The sequence below is a fragment of the Penicillium expansum genome (genome assembly GCF_000769745.1).
Source record: "Penicillium expansum strain MD-8 chromosome Unknown contig82, whole genome shotgun sequence".
NCBI lineage: Eukaryota > Fungi > Ascomycota > Eurotiomycetes > Eurotiales > Aspergillaceae > Penicillium > Penicillium expansum.
In genome coordinates, this window is record NW_015971355.1 from 25,899 (window position 1) to 42,132 (window position 16,234).

Here is a 16,234-nt window from a genome sequence, read left to right on the forward strand (position 1 = left end):
CCGTCAACTCAGTATACTCTAACAGCAATGAGTTACAACAATCCCATCATCCCGGGGTTTAATCCCGACCCATCGATTATTCGTGTTGATAAAGACTTTTTTTTAGTCACCTCGACCTTTGAATACTTCCCTGGAGTGCCCATTTATCACAGTCAGGATTTGATTCAATGGACATTGATCGGTCATGCGTTGACACGACCTAGTCAGCTTCAAATTCATACGCCAGAACCGGGAGGCGGCGTCTGGGCAACCACAATTCGGCATCACGGGGGCTTTTACTATATCATTGCCGCGAGCTTTCAGCGTTATCGTCCGCAACAGGATGACCGAGTTTGGCCACAGGGATTTTATGTCAAAACAACCGATATATGGGATGAGAAGACATGGTCTGATCCAATCTATTTTGATCAAGTTGGGTTTGACCAAGATGTGAGTTTCCACCAAGAGTATCACCACGTGTATATATCACGGGAATGACAGTTGAATACTATAGCTTTTTTGGGATGACGATGGAACCGTATATTTATCGTCCACCTACAGAAAGATTCAGCCAACTAGTGGTGCTAAATTGAAAGATTTTGCAATTCATATATGTACGGTGGACTTGACGACCGGTCATTCTACGTCCGCGCCTAAATTGATTCGAGAATCTTCTTCTGGTGTTGCCGAGGGGTCACACATCTTCAAACGCGGTCGTTATTGGTATTTGTTCACAGCAGAAGGTGGCACTGAAAGTGGCCATAGCGAATGGGTGAACCGGAGTGAAGTTGGTCCATCAGGACCGTGGGAGCTCGGGCCAAATAACCCTCTCTGGCGCAATGGCGTTGAGGACGAAGTGCAGAACACGGGACATGCCGATCTGGTTGAGGACACCAAAGGGCAATGGTGGGCAGTCGTTCTCGGTGTTCGTCCTTCAAGAAAGGGAGATACGTGGGAAGACTCTGTGCTAGGTATGGTATATGGTGCCTCGAAGTATTAGTTGGTTATTATACTAACCTTCTTAGGCCGAGAGACATTCCTAGTCCCTTTGGAATGGAAAGACGATTGGCCCGTGATCAACGGAGGACAGAAAATCAGTCTCAACTCCCATGGACCAGGTCTTTATCAATTCCATACGCCAGTACCCTGGAGAGATGAATTTTCGGATCCGAAAATGCAGGTTGGATGGTATCGAAAAAGTGAGCCCGGAAGAACAAACCTGCCTGAGCCCATCTGACCAGAGAATAGACACGCCCTTCGTAAATGACTACTCACTTACTGAACGCCCCAATTACCTTCGTCTCCATGGTGGACCTTATAATCTGTCAGTGCCAGCCAGTCCCACCATGTTCCTTCGCAAGCAAACCCACCACGTCTGCAGATGGGAAACAAGGCTTTCCTTTCAGCCAACTCTAAACGAGACCGAGGCTGGCACTGTGGTATGGTTGAATTATTTTACATATAGCAGCATCGGTATCAGGAAGGATACCAATGGCCGTTTCATCCGTTTTCGGCCATCGGAGGGCGATATCGTGGAGCATAGACTGGACACAGAAACTCCTGTCACTCTCACAGTTGACTGTGGTAGTGAGTATCGATTTGGGTATCATGAAGGCACGGAATCTGAAATGCATTGGATTGGATCGGTTTCTAACAGTGCTGCTACGGCAGCACCTCCAGTGGGGGCTAACTTTACTGGCATGATGCTGGGTTTATATGCATTTGGAGAGCGGCAGCGATGCCTGGCCCCAGCTGATTTTGCGTACGCAGAGTTTAGATAAGTCAATAATGCTCCTTTGCTGAAGGGGTCCACTGAGTAAATTTGAGAGATTTGAAAGCCCAGAATATTGTCATATCTTCCAACATTGCATCCATCTGTACCAAAGTAAAGGGACCCCGGGGGACATGGAGTATGTCTCTTAACTCCGTGAGTAACTCCGATCGCCAAGCAATCTGATTGGATTCTTCCCTCAACATGGGGGGTGGCGGGCTCCATCTTCAAAACTGCTCCTCCTAAGCGAAGCGCGACACCCTAGTGCTGATAGCCAGAATGACCGAAACCTTGAAAATTGACCACCTAATCTCCATCCCTGATGTCATGTCCGATGACGCTGAGCAAGTTACAGACAAATGGACTGGGTTGACTGACCCGACCGAACGCCGTCGGCGACAGAACCGCATAAACCAGAGGGCTTACCGTATGTCACTTTCGCTATAGTCTGTTCAGTTGAAGCTAATATTTGCCAGGAAAGCGCAAGAGACTGTTATCAACCAATGAAATCCATCCTAAGAGCCTAGTACCATCCTCTCATTCGTCCTCTACCGCCCAGTCGCAACCCGGTTCTTCCCAAGACAATCCGAAACTCAACTTCTGCCGCAGCCCCGAATTTTTACAAAATATTTTGGAGAGATTTGCCAAGTCAGCGTATGAAAGCTACGCACGGGGAGATCCGACCGCCGATCATCTCATGACGTTAACGAAAGTTAATGTCTTCAGGGCATTTGCCCAGAACCTACGATTAATCGGTTGGTCGGAGTACTGGATGGACCACGACGCCATTTCACCCTTCAATACAGTTCTGCCCCAAAAGCCCTCTACTCCGAACGATAAAATCCCCATTCCAACCAACCTGCAGCCTACTCGAATTCAGAAATCGATACACCATCACCCATGGCTGGACTTCTTTCCTTCGCCCAAGATGCGCGATAATCTCATCGAAGCCGGGGATGACTGGGATGACGAGCAGCTCTGTAACGACATCATGGGTTTCTGGGGTGAGTCAACGATGGATGCGGGACTACTAGTTTGGGGAGAGCCTTGGAATGTGCAGAATTGGGAGGTGACCGAGCCGTTTTTGAAGAAATGGCAATGGGTTGTTCGAGGGTGCCCTGAATTGATGGACGCAACAAATCGTTGGCGTGCTCGTCGAGGGGAGAAACTAATATTCCGCTATATTTGAATCAACATAATCAAAATCCGACAAATTAGCCTTCACGATTAACTGAGCAACCTAATGATGAGGGCAGCGGCGACTGTATCAACCTTTTTACATCGATTGGCACATTTCAAGCTATTTTCACTCTCTATATTCTTTCTAGCTACAACACCATTAAGGAGGAAGATATCTAGAAAAAAGATATCTCAACACACATACAATACAACATATTGTTGCTTCATGATCTCGTCTACTAGCCTGTAGAATCTTGACATTTGGCATCACCCAAACGATCAGTGAGGTCAACCACGCATATTACCTACAACAGGAAAGGCTAAGCGAGATGAATGACCCATGTCCATTTTATATTTTTACCCGAGAATTTTTGGATCTGCACATAGGCCAAAACGTGGATCTCTACTAGCTCAATACACTATGTAGTGTGTTCCATAGAAGCGGAATACAACCACATAGTTATGTACAAAACCTGCAGATTGTTTTGACTTGCAGTGAAATTGTGCTAAATCGAACGCACTACGACTACGTGTGATAATTTGGCAGTACCATGTCGAAAAACCTAGCTAACTTGAGCTAGGGACCTTACCCAACTAGTGGGGCCCCATAGTCGTCAAGGTGAGAATGCATTCATAATTCATCAAAGCTTGAACAATTCTAATTACTCGGCCCCTTTGTTCAGAAGTCTCTGAGATGTCGTCTGGACGAATTCTAGCCCAGTTTGGCAGAGCATCAATCAATCAATCAATCAAAGTTCTATTAACCTGTTGCAGTCTAACTAGTTGCGTATGACTATACAGGCGCTTCTTCCAACTGAAGCAAGAACTCGAGTCCAACGCCAAGTCCAACGCCAAGTCCCAAAGGAGTGTACAGATGGTGATCAAAAAGAGCGTGGAATCAGCCCATTCCTGTAACCCGTAAATCCCGTAAATCCAAACCCATACCCAATCCCATACATAAGAAATTATTAAATGATTGCCGTGGAGTGCACCTTCCACCTTCCAACTCCCACTTTCTCACTCTCCCTTTTCACCCTCTGTCTTCTCCCTGCCTCAGTTTCAATTGGTGGTGGTGTTCTTGGTGACCAGTTCATCGGCATGGTTGTCATCCCTGGCTGAGTTTCTCGCTCCACAGCTTCATTTTCGTCATTGGCTAATACCCATCGTCTTCCACACCGCTGGGTAGAGTAGATCTATATCCTTCAGTTCCTGAAGAGCCTCGCTGATTTGGAGAAAATTGCTATCAAAGCTGGCATCGGCTCCTCTCTGGTGGATGAAGAACTCCCCACCAATAAAAAGGGGTATAGCTATGAAAGGATGGATCTATTAAGGATTCAAAGATAGTTTGCAAGCACACGAACGTAAACAGAAGTGGTGAAGAACCTACCTTGAGGAAACTGAGCTGGGACAGATGTTGGGAGGGTCGCGCAATCTCCTGGGCCGCCGTCGATGCCCTGTGTTCACATTGCGCTAAGTATCTCCGTAATCATGGGCCTGCCATGCAATAAGTTGTGTAGCCGTTCTCAGAAACAAGACAGCTGCCTGTGCAATCATTTTCGTAGAAAGTAACATAGGGTCCATCCAATCAAGGTTAGGCATAAGTTGATAGAACTGAATCCGCTGTATAAGTAAGTTGTCGAGCCATAGATGGCGATCCCAAAACTCGGTAATCGGGCTGCCACACGCCTGTTCGACACTAGACTGTTTCCGATGGCTCAGCACTCGCCCCAACAGCGTGCTGAAAATTATGCACTCGCTAAATGGGGTCTGGATTTTCAGGTCAGTCGTGCACGCCATGATATCCAACAGGAATGGGGCTAAGACCGGGTTTCCGCTTGGGAAATCCACTTTTGAGGATGATAGTCGTGTGGTGATCTGGAACTTACATTCTATCAGTCAGTGTTCTGGCAAATAAACTGAGATTTAATATAATGACAGTATTTTCGTCCACTGTTAGTGGTGAATTGTTTAAGATGCAGAATAAACGATCAAGACAATACGCCATCCAGAATGTTCGTCGCTTTTCTTCCGTCTCAGCGTCGGTGTTGTAAATATCACTGGATACGTCATGTAGATGCTCAATTGAGTCGATTCCATTCAACTTTAGCAGTTGCACTAGGCGAAGTGCTCGGCCTGTGCTCGCCCAAGGACGTCGGAATGTCTTCTGCATGAATTATAAACGGCGACTAGAATCCAGGCCTGGGCTTGCTGGAGGTAAAATGCATCTTCTTGGTGGTAATCCTCATTCTCCAATGCTTCGAGCATCTGACGCGTGTCATGGTATAGGCCATCTCGCAAGTGTTGAAATTGCGAGGAGAGTGATGCTGCCATGGTCCATACTGCGTATTTCAGACATAGGTGTGATCCGGACGGCGAGCGCTGCTTTGCCCAGGAGAAGTAGCGACCTTGCTGCCGAATAGGAATGAAGGGATAGACACGATCGAAGTAGAGTTGATTTCTGATCCACAAGTCAGTTATTCCGACATGACTACAAGGGGGATGAAAGGGCATTGAAGGGTTCAGCTCTCATACAGCTCCGCTTGGGTCAATTTCGGAATTGTGCCACTGGTCGTGCCGGCCAGAAGTGCATCAGGGGAGGATGTGATATTTGGCGCCATCATTGCTAGGAGAGAAAATGAATCTCCGGGGAGATCTAGCTCGATCTCGGCTACTCCTTGTTGCTCTTCGTTGTCTTATTGAGATTCAATCCAAACTCGCCCAGGGGATCATCTTGTGCGCGCAGTCGTCTTTCCAATACCGCTTTATGATTCACGAATACATAAGTAAGGTTCTCAACCAACAAACTCAAAACATGGACAATTTACCAATTCTGGACCGCAGGTCCTTCAAATGTCCTCGCTTGGGTCCGCGCGATGGGCGGTCTGTGTTGATGTGGCAGCGCACTCCGGAATCCGCGCACGCACCACAGGGCCTCTTTCTGTCGCATCTCAGTTTCTTTCGTTGGCATTCCTGGCAAGCCAAACCTGGCTCTTGTCGGGGACGTAATGTGTTCATGTTGTTATCGATATATGATATTACAATTCTGCTCCTGCTTCGAGAGTGGATAAGCGAGATTTTATCGAATAGCTACGTTCCTTGTATGTGGCAATCTCGGTAATAAATAGTCGGCAGATAGTGGTTTCTTGGGCGTTAATTTAGTCTGACCCACAAGGATTGTAATCCTGTGAATAAAGAGGCGTATCACAGAGAAGGGCCTAGATAGTCAGCCCTACTAATACGGTATGGCTGAGGTAAGTGCGCGATTCATTTCTAGGAAACAACCCCGAGAGATTTCACCATTTGGTGATAATGTTCCTTGTCTAGTTACCTTCAATGTCGTTAGCCTCATATGATAAGCTGTTCGAGTGCAGGGCAATCCAAACGTGCATGGAATCTCTGCATACCTCCTCCTCCTTTTGGTGGGCGTCTAGTAGACACCGAATGAGGATATTGCGTGCGAGATGCCCGGGGACTGTCTAGCTACATAATAGCCAATCGATTGTTCATGCTCGCTCTCACCTGGGCAAAGCCAGAAATTCACCTATTGGTGGCCACCATGAAGATAGCAGAAGTACTATGTAATCTATATAGTACTAATGATGGGGCACTAGAATCTCACTACCTCGTGGCACCGCGTGGTGAATTTCGATCCAAGGCAATTTATAGCACCTGCACATGTACCTATGCAGGTGTATTGGCCCAATGGAAAACCAACCCTGTCCACAAACCCCGAGCATTAGCCATATCCAGAATGTGGGGCCGTTAGGTACATATCACACTGCATCATCTTGCATCATCTTACGTGCATTCAATATGCACATCAGGGCCTCGGTCATACTTGACCAGGGACATATATTGAAAGAATTGGGACTTGAGTGCAGTGTATATTATCGGAGACCACGTTGATATCAAATCCAATATTAACAAATTAAGTAACGCCTAATGGCTAATCCTCTGGTAGTAAAACATGCATTCATGCATGACTTGCCAAGCCATTCTACCAGCGCTACGGACAATGATACACCTGTCAGATTAGAATAAGGTCTCCCTAGGCCATAAACAGGAGTCTTGGTTTTTTTTTATGGCCTAGTGGTAAATAGCCTGTATCTATTACCACGCCCTCAGCCATCGGATGAACTGAACGACCCATTTCGAGGCTTTGTGGCGCAAACCCCTTCTTGATATTGGATCCAACACGCAACTTCCCCTCCCATGAATGACCCCAAAGCCGCTATGGTAGCTTTATGCATGAGTGTGGATAAGTTCGTATATCGATATATTACCTGTAGCAGCAATCTGCATATCACATCGGCAGTCCGGGTGAAAGGCATTGCCAAATCGTGTAGACTCCCACTTACATTCCGACAAGGCTATGGGGAATACCATGTTCAAACCCCTTTGTGTGAATATTCATCTTACTCAGTTTGGTATAGTCGTGTTCAGACTCTTCAGTTGCAGCTTGATACCCATACCATCGATTATTCATAGCTTCTTATGGTCGTGCTAGACCCCGCAGTATCCGCAGAGGCAATTTTCAAAATGAAAGCTGTACCTCGTTGGAAGCGAGCTGCAGGTAAGCAACGCCCCCAAAATGATGACCCTTGGCCGCGCAAATGCCCAGGCGCCTCTAAATCTATACAACAACCTCGTCGGAGCCGGTATTGGATAAGCTTTCTTCCCGATGTGCCGGGCGGGGTAATTTAATTTCAAGCTTCTTGGGAAGCTTTTCATGCGGCCCGTCATCAGGGCCCCACATCCGATTAGACCATATGGCATTATTGGTTATCTACTCAAGGTGGCTGTCAAGCTGAACAGCTGGACAGCTGGACAGGTGTTTGGACCCCCTAGAGGATACGAATCGTCAACTCATACTATAGGAGCTACAATTTCTATGGACTTTGTCTATATCTTAGATGTGTCGGAAATGTCCGAGTAAGATAAAGATGTAAAGCGCAGGTTGAATTAGATAGGGAGAATGGAAATGACCTCACGATAACCACGAACTTCGTTCAACTAAGATGAAGGAGTCAATACTCAAAGGTAAAAAGAACGCAGGTTAATATGACATTATTAACCCCCGCTTAAAAGTAAGCACTGATAATTGCTACCTTTCTCCCCCTGCCCCCGGTCCACTGTGGTCGGTTGTTCATCATCAGTCTAATTGCAGTAGATTAGATCGGCATTCGGCATTCGGGCTCCGACTTACGGCTCCTACCATCCATCTTTGAATCTGGACTCCGGACACGGTGCCGAAGCCCGAAACACCTTCGTGGTAAGCTGCGTGATGCTCAAACAAACTCTCCACAAAATCCAATTCCACTTTCTTCCTGACATTGAGCTTTGATATGCAAATCGCTTTCTGCATGATCCAGACTTTACACCCAAACTATGCCATCCAATCGAGCAGCCTGGTTAACAGCCAAATCCGCGCGACCACTTGAGGTCAAAACCGCTCCCTACACGTCTCCTGCGACCAATGAAATCGTCATTAAGAATGGTGCGATTGCAATCAACCCGGTAGAATGGTCCAAACAACTTGTCGGAGACTTGATGTTCTCATGGATCAAATACCCATTTGTTCTCGGCAACGACCTTGCAGGCGAGGTTGTTGAAGTTGGCTTGGGGGTTACACGCTTCAAGCCCGGTGACCGCGTCCTAGGCCACGCACTCTCGATGGATCCCACAGTGAACAAGAACTCTGAGGGTTCGTTCCAGGAGTATACGGTTGTCCGTGCAAACATGGCATCGCCAATCCCGGATACCCTCTCCTACGAGGAAGCCTGTGTCCTTCCGTTGGGCCTGTCCACCGCCGCCTGCGCATTGTTTCAAAAGGACACCCTCGCACTCAACTACCCTGATGCGTCGGCTGCCGCGACGGGCGAATCCAAGAAGACTGGAAACGAAGCGCTCGTCATATGGGGTGGATCTAGCAGTGTTGGATGCAATGCTATCCAGCTTGCCACCGCTGCGGGATACGACGTCTTTACCACTGCATCTCCGAAGAACTTCGAATTCGTCACCAGTCTGGGTGCCACCCAGGTATTCGACTATCGCAGTAAGGCTGCCATTACGGAAATCATCAAAGCCCTGAAAGGGAAGAAACCCGTCGGTGCAATTGCAATCGGGAACGGCGCTACGGAGGCATGTATGGAGATTCTTTCCAAAACCAATGGATCGAAATTTGTTGCGCAGATTAGTTTCCCGTGGCCAGAGAAGACTCCAACTACAACTTTGGCTCTTATCGGTGCTATGGTGGGGCTCATGTGGTGGAACTTAAGCATTTTTATCAAATCGAAGTTCAAGGGCGTGACGGCAAAGTTTGTCTTTGGGAGCAGCTTGTACAATAATGAAGTGGGTGGGATCATCTATCACGATTTCCTGCCGGAGGCATTGGCGCAGGGAAGCTTCGTGGCGGCTCCCAGGCCCTTGGTGGCGGGCAAGGGATTGGAGATGATCCAGGAGGCCATGGATTTGCATATGAAGGGGGTTTCCGCTAGGAAGGTCGTTGTTTCTTTGTAGTTGTCTTTTGCAGATGTTTATTTGTTAGATTTAGTGTTAGTTAATGATTGTAAGCATGACCGGTGCTTACACCAAATAATAACAGAATAGTGGAATTATTCTCTAGAATACATTGTAAACCACAATGGAAAGAACAATTAGCTAGATATTTCTAGTTCTAGGCCAACGCATGTACGAGAGGTTTTGTTGAATAAAATGGATTCTGCAATGGCAATGGAAGCTCTTACAAACATACATGGATTGGTTCATGAAGATGTGGATTGAGATTGCTTGCTGAAGAGAGTTCAAATAAGCAGGCACAAAGCTTGTGCAAGCGAAGCTACAAGGCCCGATAACTATTCCATGGAAACCCAGGTTGTCCGTTAGCTACTGTTGCATGTAGGTAAGATCTAAGAATATCCCTCGGTATTGAATTACCGATAGACCGTCGGCTCAATAACAACTCCAGTGATAACTCCGAGTAGAGGGGAACGGTGTCCGAAACCCGATCTGGGAATCTGTATATCTAAGCAAATGTATGTATACACTTGCATGGGATGGGATACATAGATGTGATGAAAGAAAAAAAAGGATTGACCATCGCTCCCGATTCCCTATTTTGACTTTATCTTTCTTCAACGAAGTGATCTACAATGACACCAACACCAGTCAACAAAGCAGCATGGCTAGTCGCCCCCAAGGCCCCCTCGCCGTTGGACCTGCAGACTACACTCACCCTGATGCTAAGCAGATCGTTGTCAAAAACGCCGCTGTGGCAGTGAATCCCCTTGACTGGGCAAAACAACACGTCGGCGACAAAAAATGGGAATGGATCACCCTCTCATTCATCATCGGCCAAGACATTGCCGGAGAAGTCGTCGAGATTGGATCTGAAGTAACCCGCTTCAAAGTTGGTGACCGAGTCATTGCCCACGCAGTGGGCTTCTACCTGTACGGGAACCGGGCTGCCGAGGGTGGGTTCCAACATTACACCATCGCACGCGAACACATGGCCAGTCCGATTCCTGAGGAGTTGTCCTTCGAAAGGGCATGTGTCATCCCCATGTGTTGCTCTGCCGCCTCGTGTGCGCTCTACCAGAAGGGCTATCTTGCCCTTGATTACCCCACTGTTCCCGCGCAGCCAGTGAACAAAGAATACATTCTTATTACGGGTGGTTCGACGGCAGTGGGGGGTAACGCGATTCAGCTTGCCAAATTTAGCGGGTACACAGTGGTGACGACGTGTTCGGAACGGAACTTTGCTCACGCAAAAGACCTTGGCGCGGACTTGGTCTTCGATTATAATAGTCCCACTCACGAGGCTGATATCGCGGCAGTCTTGCAAGGCCAGAAGGTTGCTGGTGCATTCGCCGTTGGACCCAGTTCGGTGGAGTTATGTATTCATGTGCTGGGTCAGCTGGGCGATGAGTGTCGCAAGTTTGTTGTGAAAGCCAGCTTTCCATGGCCGAAGGACGACCCGAAGGATGATGAGGAGTATTGGGCTTATATGAAGTGGGTGGATGAGTGGAACCAGGGTATCAAGGCCATGGCGGATGAGGTGGGAATTGAGACAAAGTATGTCGAAGGTGCGGAACTAGGCAGAAATGAGGTTAGCCAAGTAGTTTACGTGGATTTTCTGCCCACGGCCCTGGCAAAGGGAACGTATGTGGCTGCTCCAGAACCGCAGGTTGTTGGGTATGGGTTGGAGAGCATTCAACAAGCTCTTGAGATTCAGAAGAAGGGGGTCAGTGCAAAGAAAGTTGTTGTGAGCTTGGAGGAGTAGACCGATCAATTATGCTACCTACATTCAACATACATCTTATGCGTCACCTTCGGTACAATGTATACTCTCCTGCAATATCTCCACCTCGAGCCGCAGCGGCTCTCTAAGATGACAGCTGGAGCCCTTGAGTGAAGATAAAAGGAAATTATCATTAGCATAGGAATGTTGATGATACATAAAAAGCTGTAAATGGAACCTTCTCCAAGCCAGCCATCCATCTTGGTTCTGTCTCTTCCTCTGTGACTGTGCTACAGTTGATGACTCTCAATATTTTCCGCCGAGACACTAAGGCATTGCCGGATCCTGCTCCTTGACGCTATGTCTTTTAATATCCTGCCACCCCATTCCCCAAGCAAAACAGAATGCCGTCCCTGCAGACGCACAAACCAAATAAAACACATGGTCAACACTCTCGCTATACGCCTTCAAGACACCGACCGACTGATCTGCAGAAACTAGACCCCGAAAGCCCGTCGCACCAGCAGCGATAATGGCGCTTGCATCTACCCCTGGTGCGTAGTGTGCGATTGCAACGGGCAGACTTTGGCTGAAATCTGTTTCGGCGAAGGTGAGGAAGGTGGCCCCACCGAAGTTCAAGGAAAATACGAGGATTGCCATGGCAACAGAGATTTGGGCATGCGGAATCAGATTTTGGACCGCGACGAAGGGCTAGATTGATGATCAGGCTGTTAGCAAGGGAAGTCGCCGCAGAAAGCATAGGGAGAAGAAGGGGTTTACCATCGCCGCAGCACTACCCAGGCCCGCACCAGCCAATATCTGGAATCCAACACGGTTTGCAGTTTTGTATGTTGGTGTGAGCATTGTGAGCAGTCCATACCCAATACTGGCTAATGCCGTTCCTCCAACTACCCATGGCAGATAAAAGCCGAAACTCTGGACTATATCTCGGAGTGTCAGTAACCAATATACCCCAATGATCATGAATTAGGGGGGGGGGGGGGCACTTGCCCATAATTCCCGACAACATAGGCATGGTGATCTGCAGCAGAATATCAGGCAGGTAATAAACACCACTCATGATCGGTGATGCTCCCTGGACCGCCTGAAAATAAATCGGTAGATAGTATGCGCCATACGTCAAAACCCCCGTTATGAAAAACATCGTCAGACAGCTCGACCAGATAATCCGCTTCCTCAACATTGAAATTGGAATCATGGCATCGTCACCGCGATAGTACTCCCAGCTCAGCAACACAAGAAATGTTACTTCCGCGCCAATGAGTAGGCCAATCACTGTGGAGCTACCCCATGGATATTGATTCCCACCATACTGAAGCGCGAGGAAGAACATGATTGCGGCGGGGGCAAAGATCAGGAAGCCGAGAATATCGAGTGTTGTGACAATGGTGCGGAGAAGGGTTTGTAGGTTAGGTTTTGCGATGCGGTCGGGTATGTCAAGCGTAGCGAGGAGGGCGAGGACGACACCGCCGATAGGGAGGTTGATATAGAAACACCTGTGTGTTGGATCTCTGTCAGCCACCGACCTGATCTAGGGTTCAAGACCAATAGGAACGAACCACCGCCATGTCACCTTTTCCGTAAAAGCACCTCCAATAAGAGGACCCAGAGCTTGACCCAACTGTCCGACTAGAATGATGATTTAGATGCTGTGCCGATGAATGTTGTGATGGGTTTCTTACTAGAAATAATCATTCCCATAGCTGCCGGACGTTTATGCTTGGGTAAACAGGCGGAAATCATCGTCAAACCACCATTCAGCAGACCCGAACCACCCAGACCAGCAATTGCGCGTGCTACAATCAACATCTTGGAAGATTGAGCAATGGCACAAAGCAGGGATCCAAGCTCGAAAACGAAGAAGAAGGCGAAGAAAGTCCACTGGTTTGGATTAGTAATTGTCTGTTCAATGTTATAAACAAAGGAAACCACTCACCTTAATACGCAAGTATGTGTACAGCTTGCCGGTTAAAGGTTGAAAAGCAGCACTGTCAATTCTTTTAACTTGCTGTCTCCAAGCTCTTCATGGATGCTGCACTCACCTGGCCAATTGATATGCGCTTCCATACCAACCCACATCAAGAAGAGAGTGAAACTCATCCGTGATATACGGAACTGCCTGAAGGATACTTAGTATGCCATCCCAATATGCTGACCATTGAGGTCCATATGCATACCGTAGCAATGATGGATTGATCGAGCATCATAACGAACTGGACAAGAGTTCCCGAAATCAAAATCGCCCACAGCTTGAATCCTGTGATGTATTCTTCATCTTCTTCCTGATTGTCATTCTCTTGCATATCATCGCCATGTGCAGACTTTTCCGACTTTGTTTCCACCATGGTCGTAGCAGTTGTATTAGGAAAAGAGATTTTTTCCGTCTCCGTTGCCATGATATGTGTTGGTTACTTGTTCCTGACCTTGAATATTTGATGATATGAGCAACTGAAGAGCCAACATAATAATATACACATCAGCTGTGGTCGTTTGCGCCTTCTCTGCCCTAAAGGAGTCGGGGTCGGCACACCGAACACCGACTCCCGAGCTGTAAGATCCCAAATATAGTGAATCTCGACCCGGAGTCACACTATTGACACTCATGTATGGATATGTAACAATGCGGGATTCATGCTATGATTCATTTGGATTTAGCATTTTATATCCTGGAATAAGGTTGATGTGAGCGTCGCGTGCTTCGAGGAAATTGAGAATAACGTCATAGCCAGTAGCAAAATGTACACTCAGACTTTTAATTATAAGAATTAACTAATCGCATCACCTTTATGAAAGCAGCTAGAGAATTTTAGTCCCCGCCCAAAATTACATCGAAGCTATCCCTCCACCAACCATCTTCGAGGAACAACGCTTCGAGCTGCATGCCACTGTTTCCATCCGGTTGGAAACCAGTATTTCCGACATGTACCCCTTCGACACCACCCTCCGCTAGTTTTGTTGCACACCAAGTTCTAACCGACGTGAAAATTCTCGTCGATTTATCCAGCGGGCCGCCCGTACACTCTTCGCCATCCGCCACTTTAGCGTGCTGGATATTGTTGATCAATTGGTCAATCACTTGCAGAACGTCGACCGTTGACCGTGCCAGATTGTTATCCCAGCTGGGGTCGTTCAGAGTTGACAGCCTGGACAGAACAATGAGGTAGCGAGCGAGCTGGGCAAAGAAGGGAAAGGAAAGGCCAGCGTATTCGACCAGCGGAATGTTGAAGAAATTTTCAAAGGCCAGTTTGACCGTGTTGAGACATGCGTAGAGACAGCCAATTCGTTGAAAACTAGGGCCAGAGACATTTTGTTTGGACAATGCCAGGCTGCACATGCTTAATTCTGTGAAATATAAGGAAGCCAGGAGTGGCGCTTATTGATAGTTAGCCCTTTCGCTGATCTTTTTTGGAAGGGGGAAGGTATCTGATCATATGGACTTACCCTCTTGCTGCAAATGTGGTGAGATTTGTGCCTTAACTTCATTAACCTTTAGTTGAAGAGCGCTCAGATAGAAGGCCGGCGGAGATGTTGTTGTGCTTCTTGCGCTTTCTACCTCCCCTGCAATGCGCTGCAGTCTGACCTGATGTGCAAACATCTCGTCGTAGGGGGATTCCGCACTTCGACTCAGGACATCTAGACATTCTTCCATATACGGCGTCCACTGCATTGCATCAATCTGGGCAAAGTACGAAGAAACACTAACATAGTTAGATATAAGTACGCTTGCAAGGATGAGAAACAAACATTGAGCTCATTACGAAACACCCCAGAACAGCACGTCTCTCCTCTAGAGATCTGGCCGGATCATTTAGGACCAGGCAATTCCCCCCTACAGGGAGCATGTTGGGATCATCTGGGAGTGGCTTGTTGAGACGAAGGTCAAACACCAACGACATGGCCAGCTGGGTAAAACGTGACAACCTCGCCGCAGTACCGTGGAGTAAATGGTCGTGGCCCCAAGCGAGGAATGTCAATAGACCGAGCAGCAAATCGATGTTGACCGCGGTCGAGTCATTGTCTAGAAAGATACGTTCTGTTAAGGTCTCTTTGATTCGTTCTCCAAGTTCAATCTTTGTCTGCGTTGATTGGGCAGACGCAGCCATGATGCAGAGGAACAAGAACGGTCGTTCTCGGCGCAGACATTGTGCATCAACAGGAATATGCAAGAAAGCGAAATATTTGAGCATGTGGGTGCGAAACTTCACTAAGCATTGTTCCGGTGACAGATCTAATGTTAGGGATGAGGTTGCCGCCGATGAGGCTCCACTTGTAGTGGAGAGAGGGGAGATGGCAATGGAGGTGGAGGCGGGTGGGGTAAGGTGATCAGCACCCGGATGAGAGGCATTGTTCAACGAGACTGGCCCGCCACCCAAGAGGTGAACAAGGCCATCGAGCTTCTCTTCTAGACGATCAATGCGAGAGAAGGGGTTGTTCTTTTGGGCCGGTACGCGAGTCGAGTCGCCGGGCAGGCAAGGTTTCTTCAGACGATAACATCTCTCGCAGCCCTGACCACCAGGTCTCGTGACGCATTTACATTTAGACTGTGAACAGCTCGCGCAAGCCTATTTAACAGTCAACCAAAGAAAGCAGTATGACGGATGGGGTGTAAGGTAAAAGGGCAAGGGGGTACATGCCCGTCCGTACCGCTGGGTGGCGGAATTGCGATCGGGCGGCATCTTCGGCCAGATCCACACTGGACCTATTGAAATTGTGTGACTATTTCTTTTTTTTTTCTTGTTGGCACGACAGCGACAGCATAATACGGCATCCGGGGCCGATGGAAAGGGAGATTAGGAGTCACGCACTCTTGTAACAGAAGAAAGACCGGTCTTTGTTCCTGCCGGTGACTTGGATCGGAGTTCGGACACCGGATCCCCGATGACAGGGGGGTTCTACCTAAGTAAAATCAGACAATTTCAATTGTTTGTCCGTGATCAGTCAGAAATGAACAAAATCTAAAGGCTAGATAGTTAAATGTACTCTAGATTGTGATATGGAACAGCTGCATCAAATAAAAGGCACCTAAAGTCATGGAATTGGGTTGA

The 16,234-nt window shown here is 47.8% G+C and overlaps 6 protein-coding genes across 6 annotated transcripts; 3 read left to right on the forward strand and 3 right to left on the reverse strand.

Annotated features, from left to right (window-relative positions):
- Positions 1–27: 27 nt before the first annotated feature.
- Positions 28–2,939, forward strand: PEX2_028910 (Concanavalin A-like lectin/glucanase, subgroup; the record flags this gene model as incomplete). The annotated part of the gene is made up of 6 exons (XM_016740166.1): positions 28–429; positions 494–950; positions 1,005–1,178; positions 1,228–1,741; positions 2,029–2,177; positions 2,227–2,939. The coding sequence occupies 6 exons, from the start codon at positions 28–30 to the stop codon at positions 2,937–2,939; spliced, it is 2,409 nt and encodes an 802-aa protein (XP_016597456.1).
- Positions 2,940–5,044: 2,105 nt separating this feature from the next.
- On the reverse strand, positions 5,045–5,550 carry PEX2_028920 (uncharacterized protein; the record flags this gene model as incomplete). Its single annotated transcript, XM_016740167.1, has 2 exons — positions 5,045–5,387; positions 5,462–5,550. The coding sequence occupies 2 exons, from the start codon at positions 5,548–5,550 to the stop codon at positions 5,045–5,047; spliced, it is 432 nt and encodes a 143-aa protein (XP_016597457.1).
- Positions 5,551–8,317: 2,767 nt separating this feature from the next.
- Positions 8,318–9,448, forward strand: PEX2_028930 (zinc-binding alcohol dehydrogenase family protein; the record flags this gene model as incomplete). The annotated part of the gene is made up of 1 exon (XM_016740168.1): positions 8,318–9,448. One exon carries the CDS (start codon positions 8,318–8,320, stop codon positions 9,446–9,448), a length of 1,131 nt encoding a protein of 376 aa, XP_016597458.1.
- A 661-nt stretch (positions 9,449–10,109) lies between these two features.
- PEX2_028940 (zinc-binding alcohol dehydrogenase family protein) lies at positions 10,110–11,210 on the forward strand (the record flags this gene model as incomplete). Its single annotated transcript, XM_016740169.1, has 1 exon — positions 10,110–11,210. One exon carries the CDS (start codon positions 10,110–10,112, stop codon positions 11,208–11,210), a length of 1,101 nt encoding a protein of 366 aa, XP_016597459.1.
- Positions 11,211–11,495: 285 nt separating this feature from the next.
- Positions 11,496–13,534, reverse strand: PEX2_028950 (Major facilitator superfamily domain, general substrate transporter; the record flags this gene model as incomplete). Its single annotated transcript, XM_016740170.1, has 8 exons — positions 11,496–11,879; positions 11,949–12,076; positions 12,141–12,685; positions 12,749–12,818; positions 12,872–13,070; positions 13,126–13,177; positions 13,232–13,308; positions 13,367–13,534. The coding sequence occupies 8 exons, from the start codon at positions 13,532–13,534 to the stop codon at positions 11,496–11,498; spliced, it is 1,623 nt and encodes a 540-aa protein (XP_016597460.1).
- Positions 13,535–13,995: 461 nt separating this feature from the next.
- PEX2_028960 (uncharacterized protein) lies at positions 13,996–15,865 on the reverse strand (the record flags this gene model as incomplete). Its single annotated transcript, XM_016740171.1, has 4 exons — positions 13,996–14,561; positions 14,631–14,887; positions 14,955–15,707; positions 15,834–15,865. The coding sequence occupies 4 exons, from the start codon at positions 15,863–15,865 to the stop codon at positions 13,996–13,998; spliced, it is 1,608 nt and encodes a 535-aa protein (XP_016597461.1).
- Between the last annotated feature and the right edge of the window lie 369 nt (positions 15,866–16,234).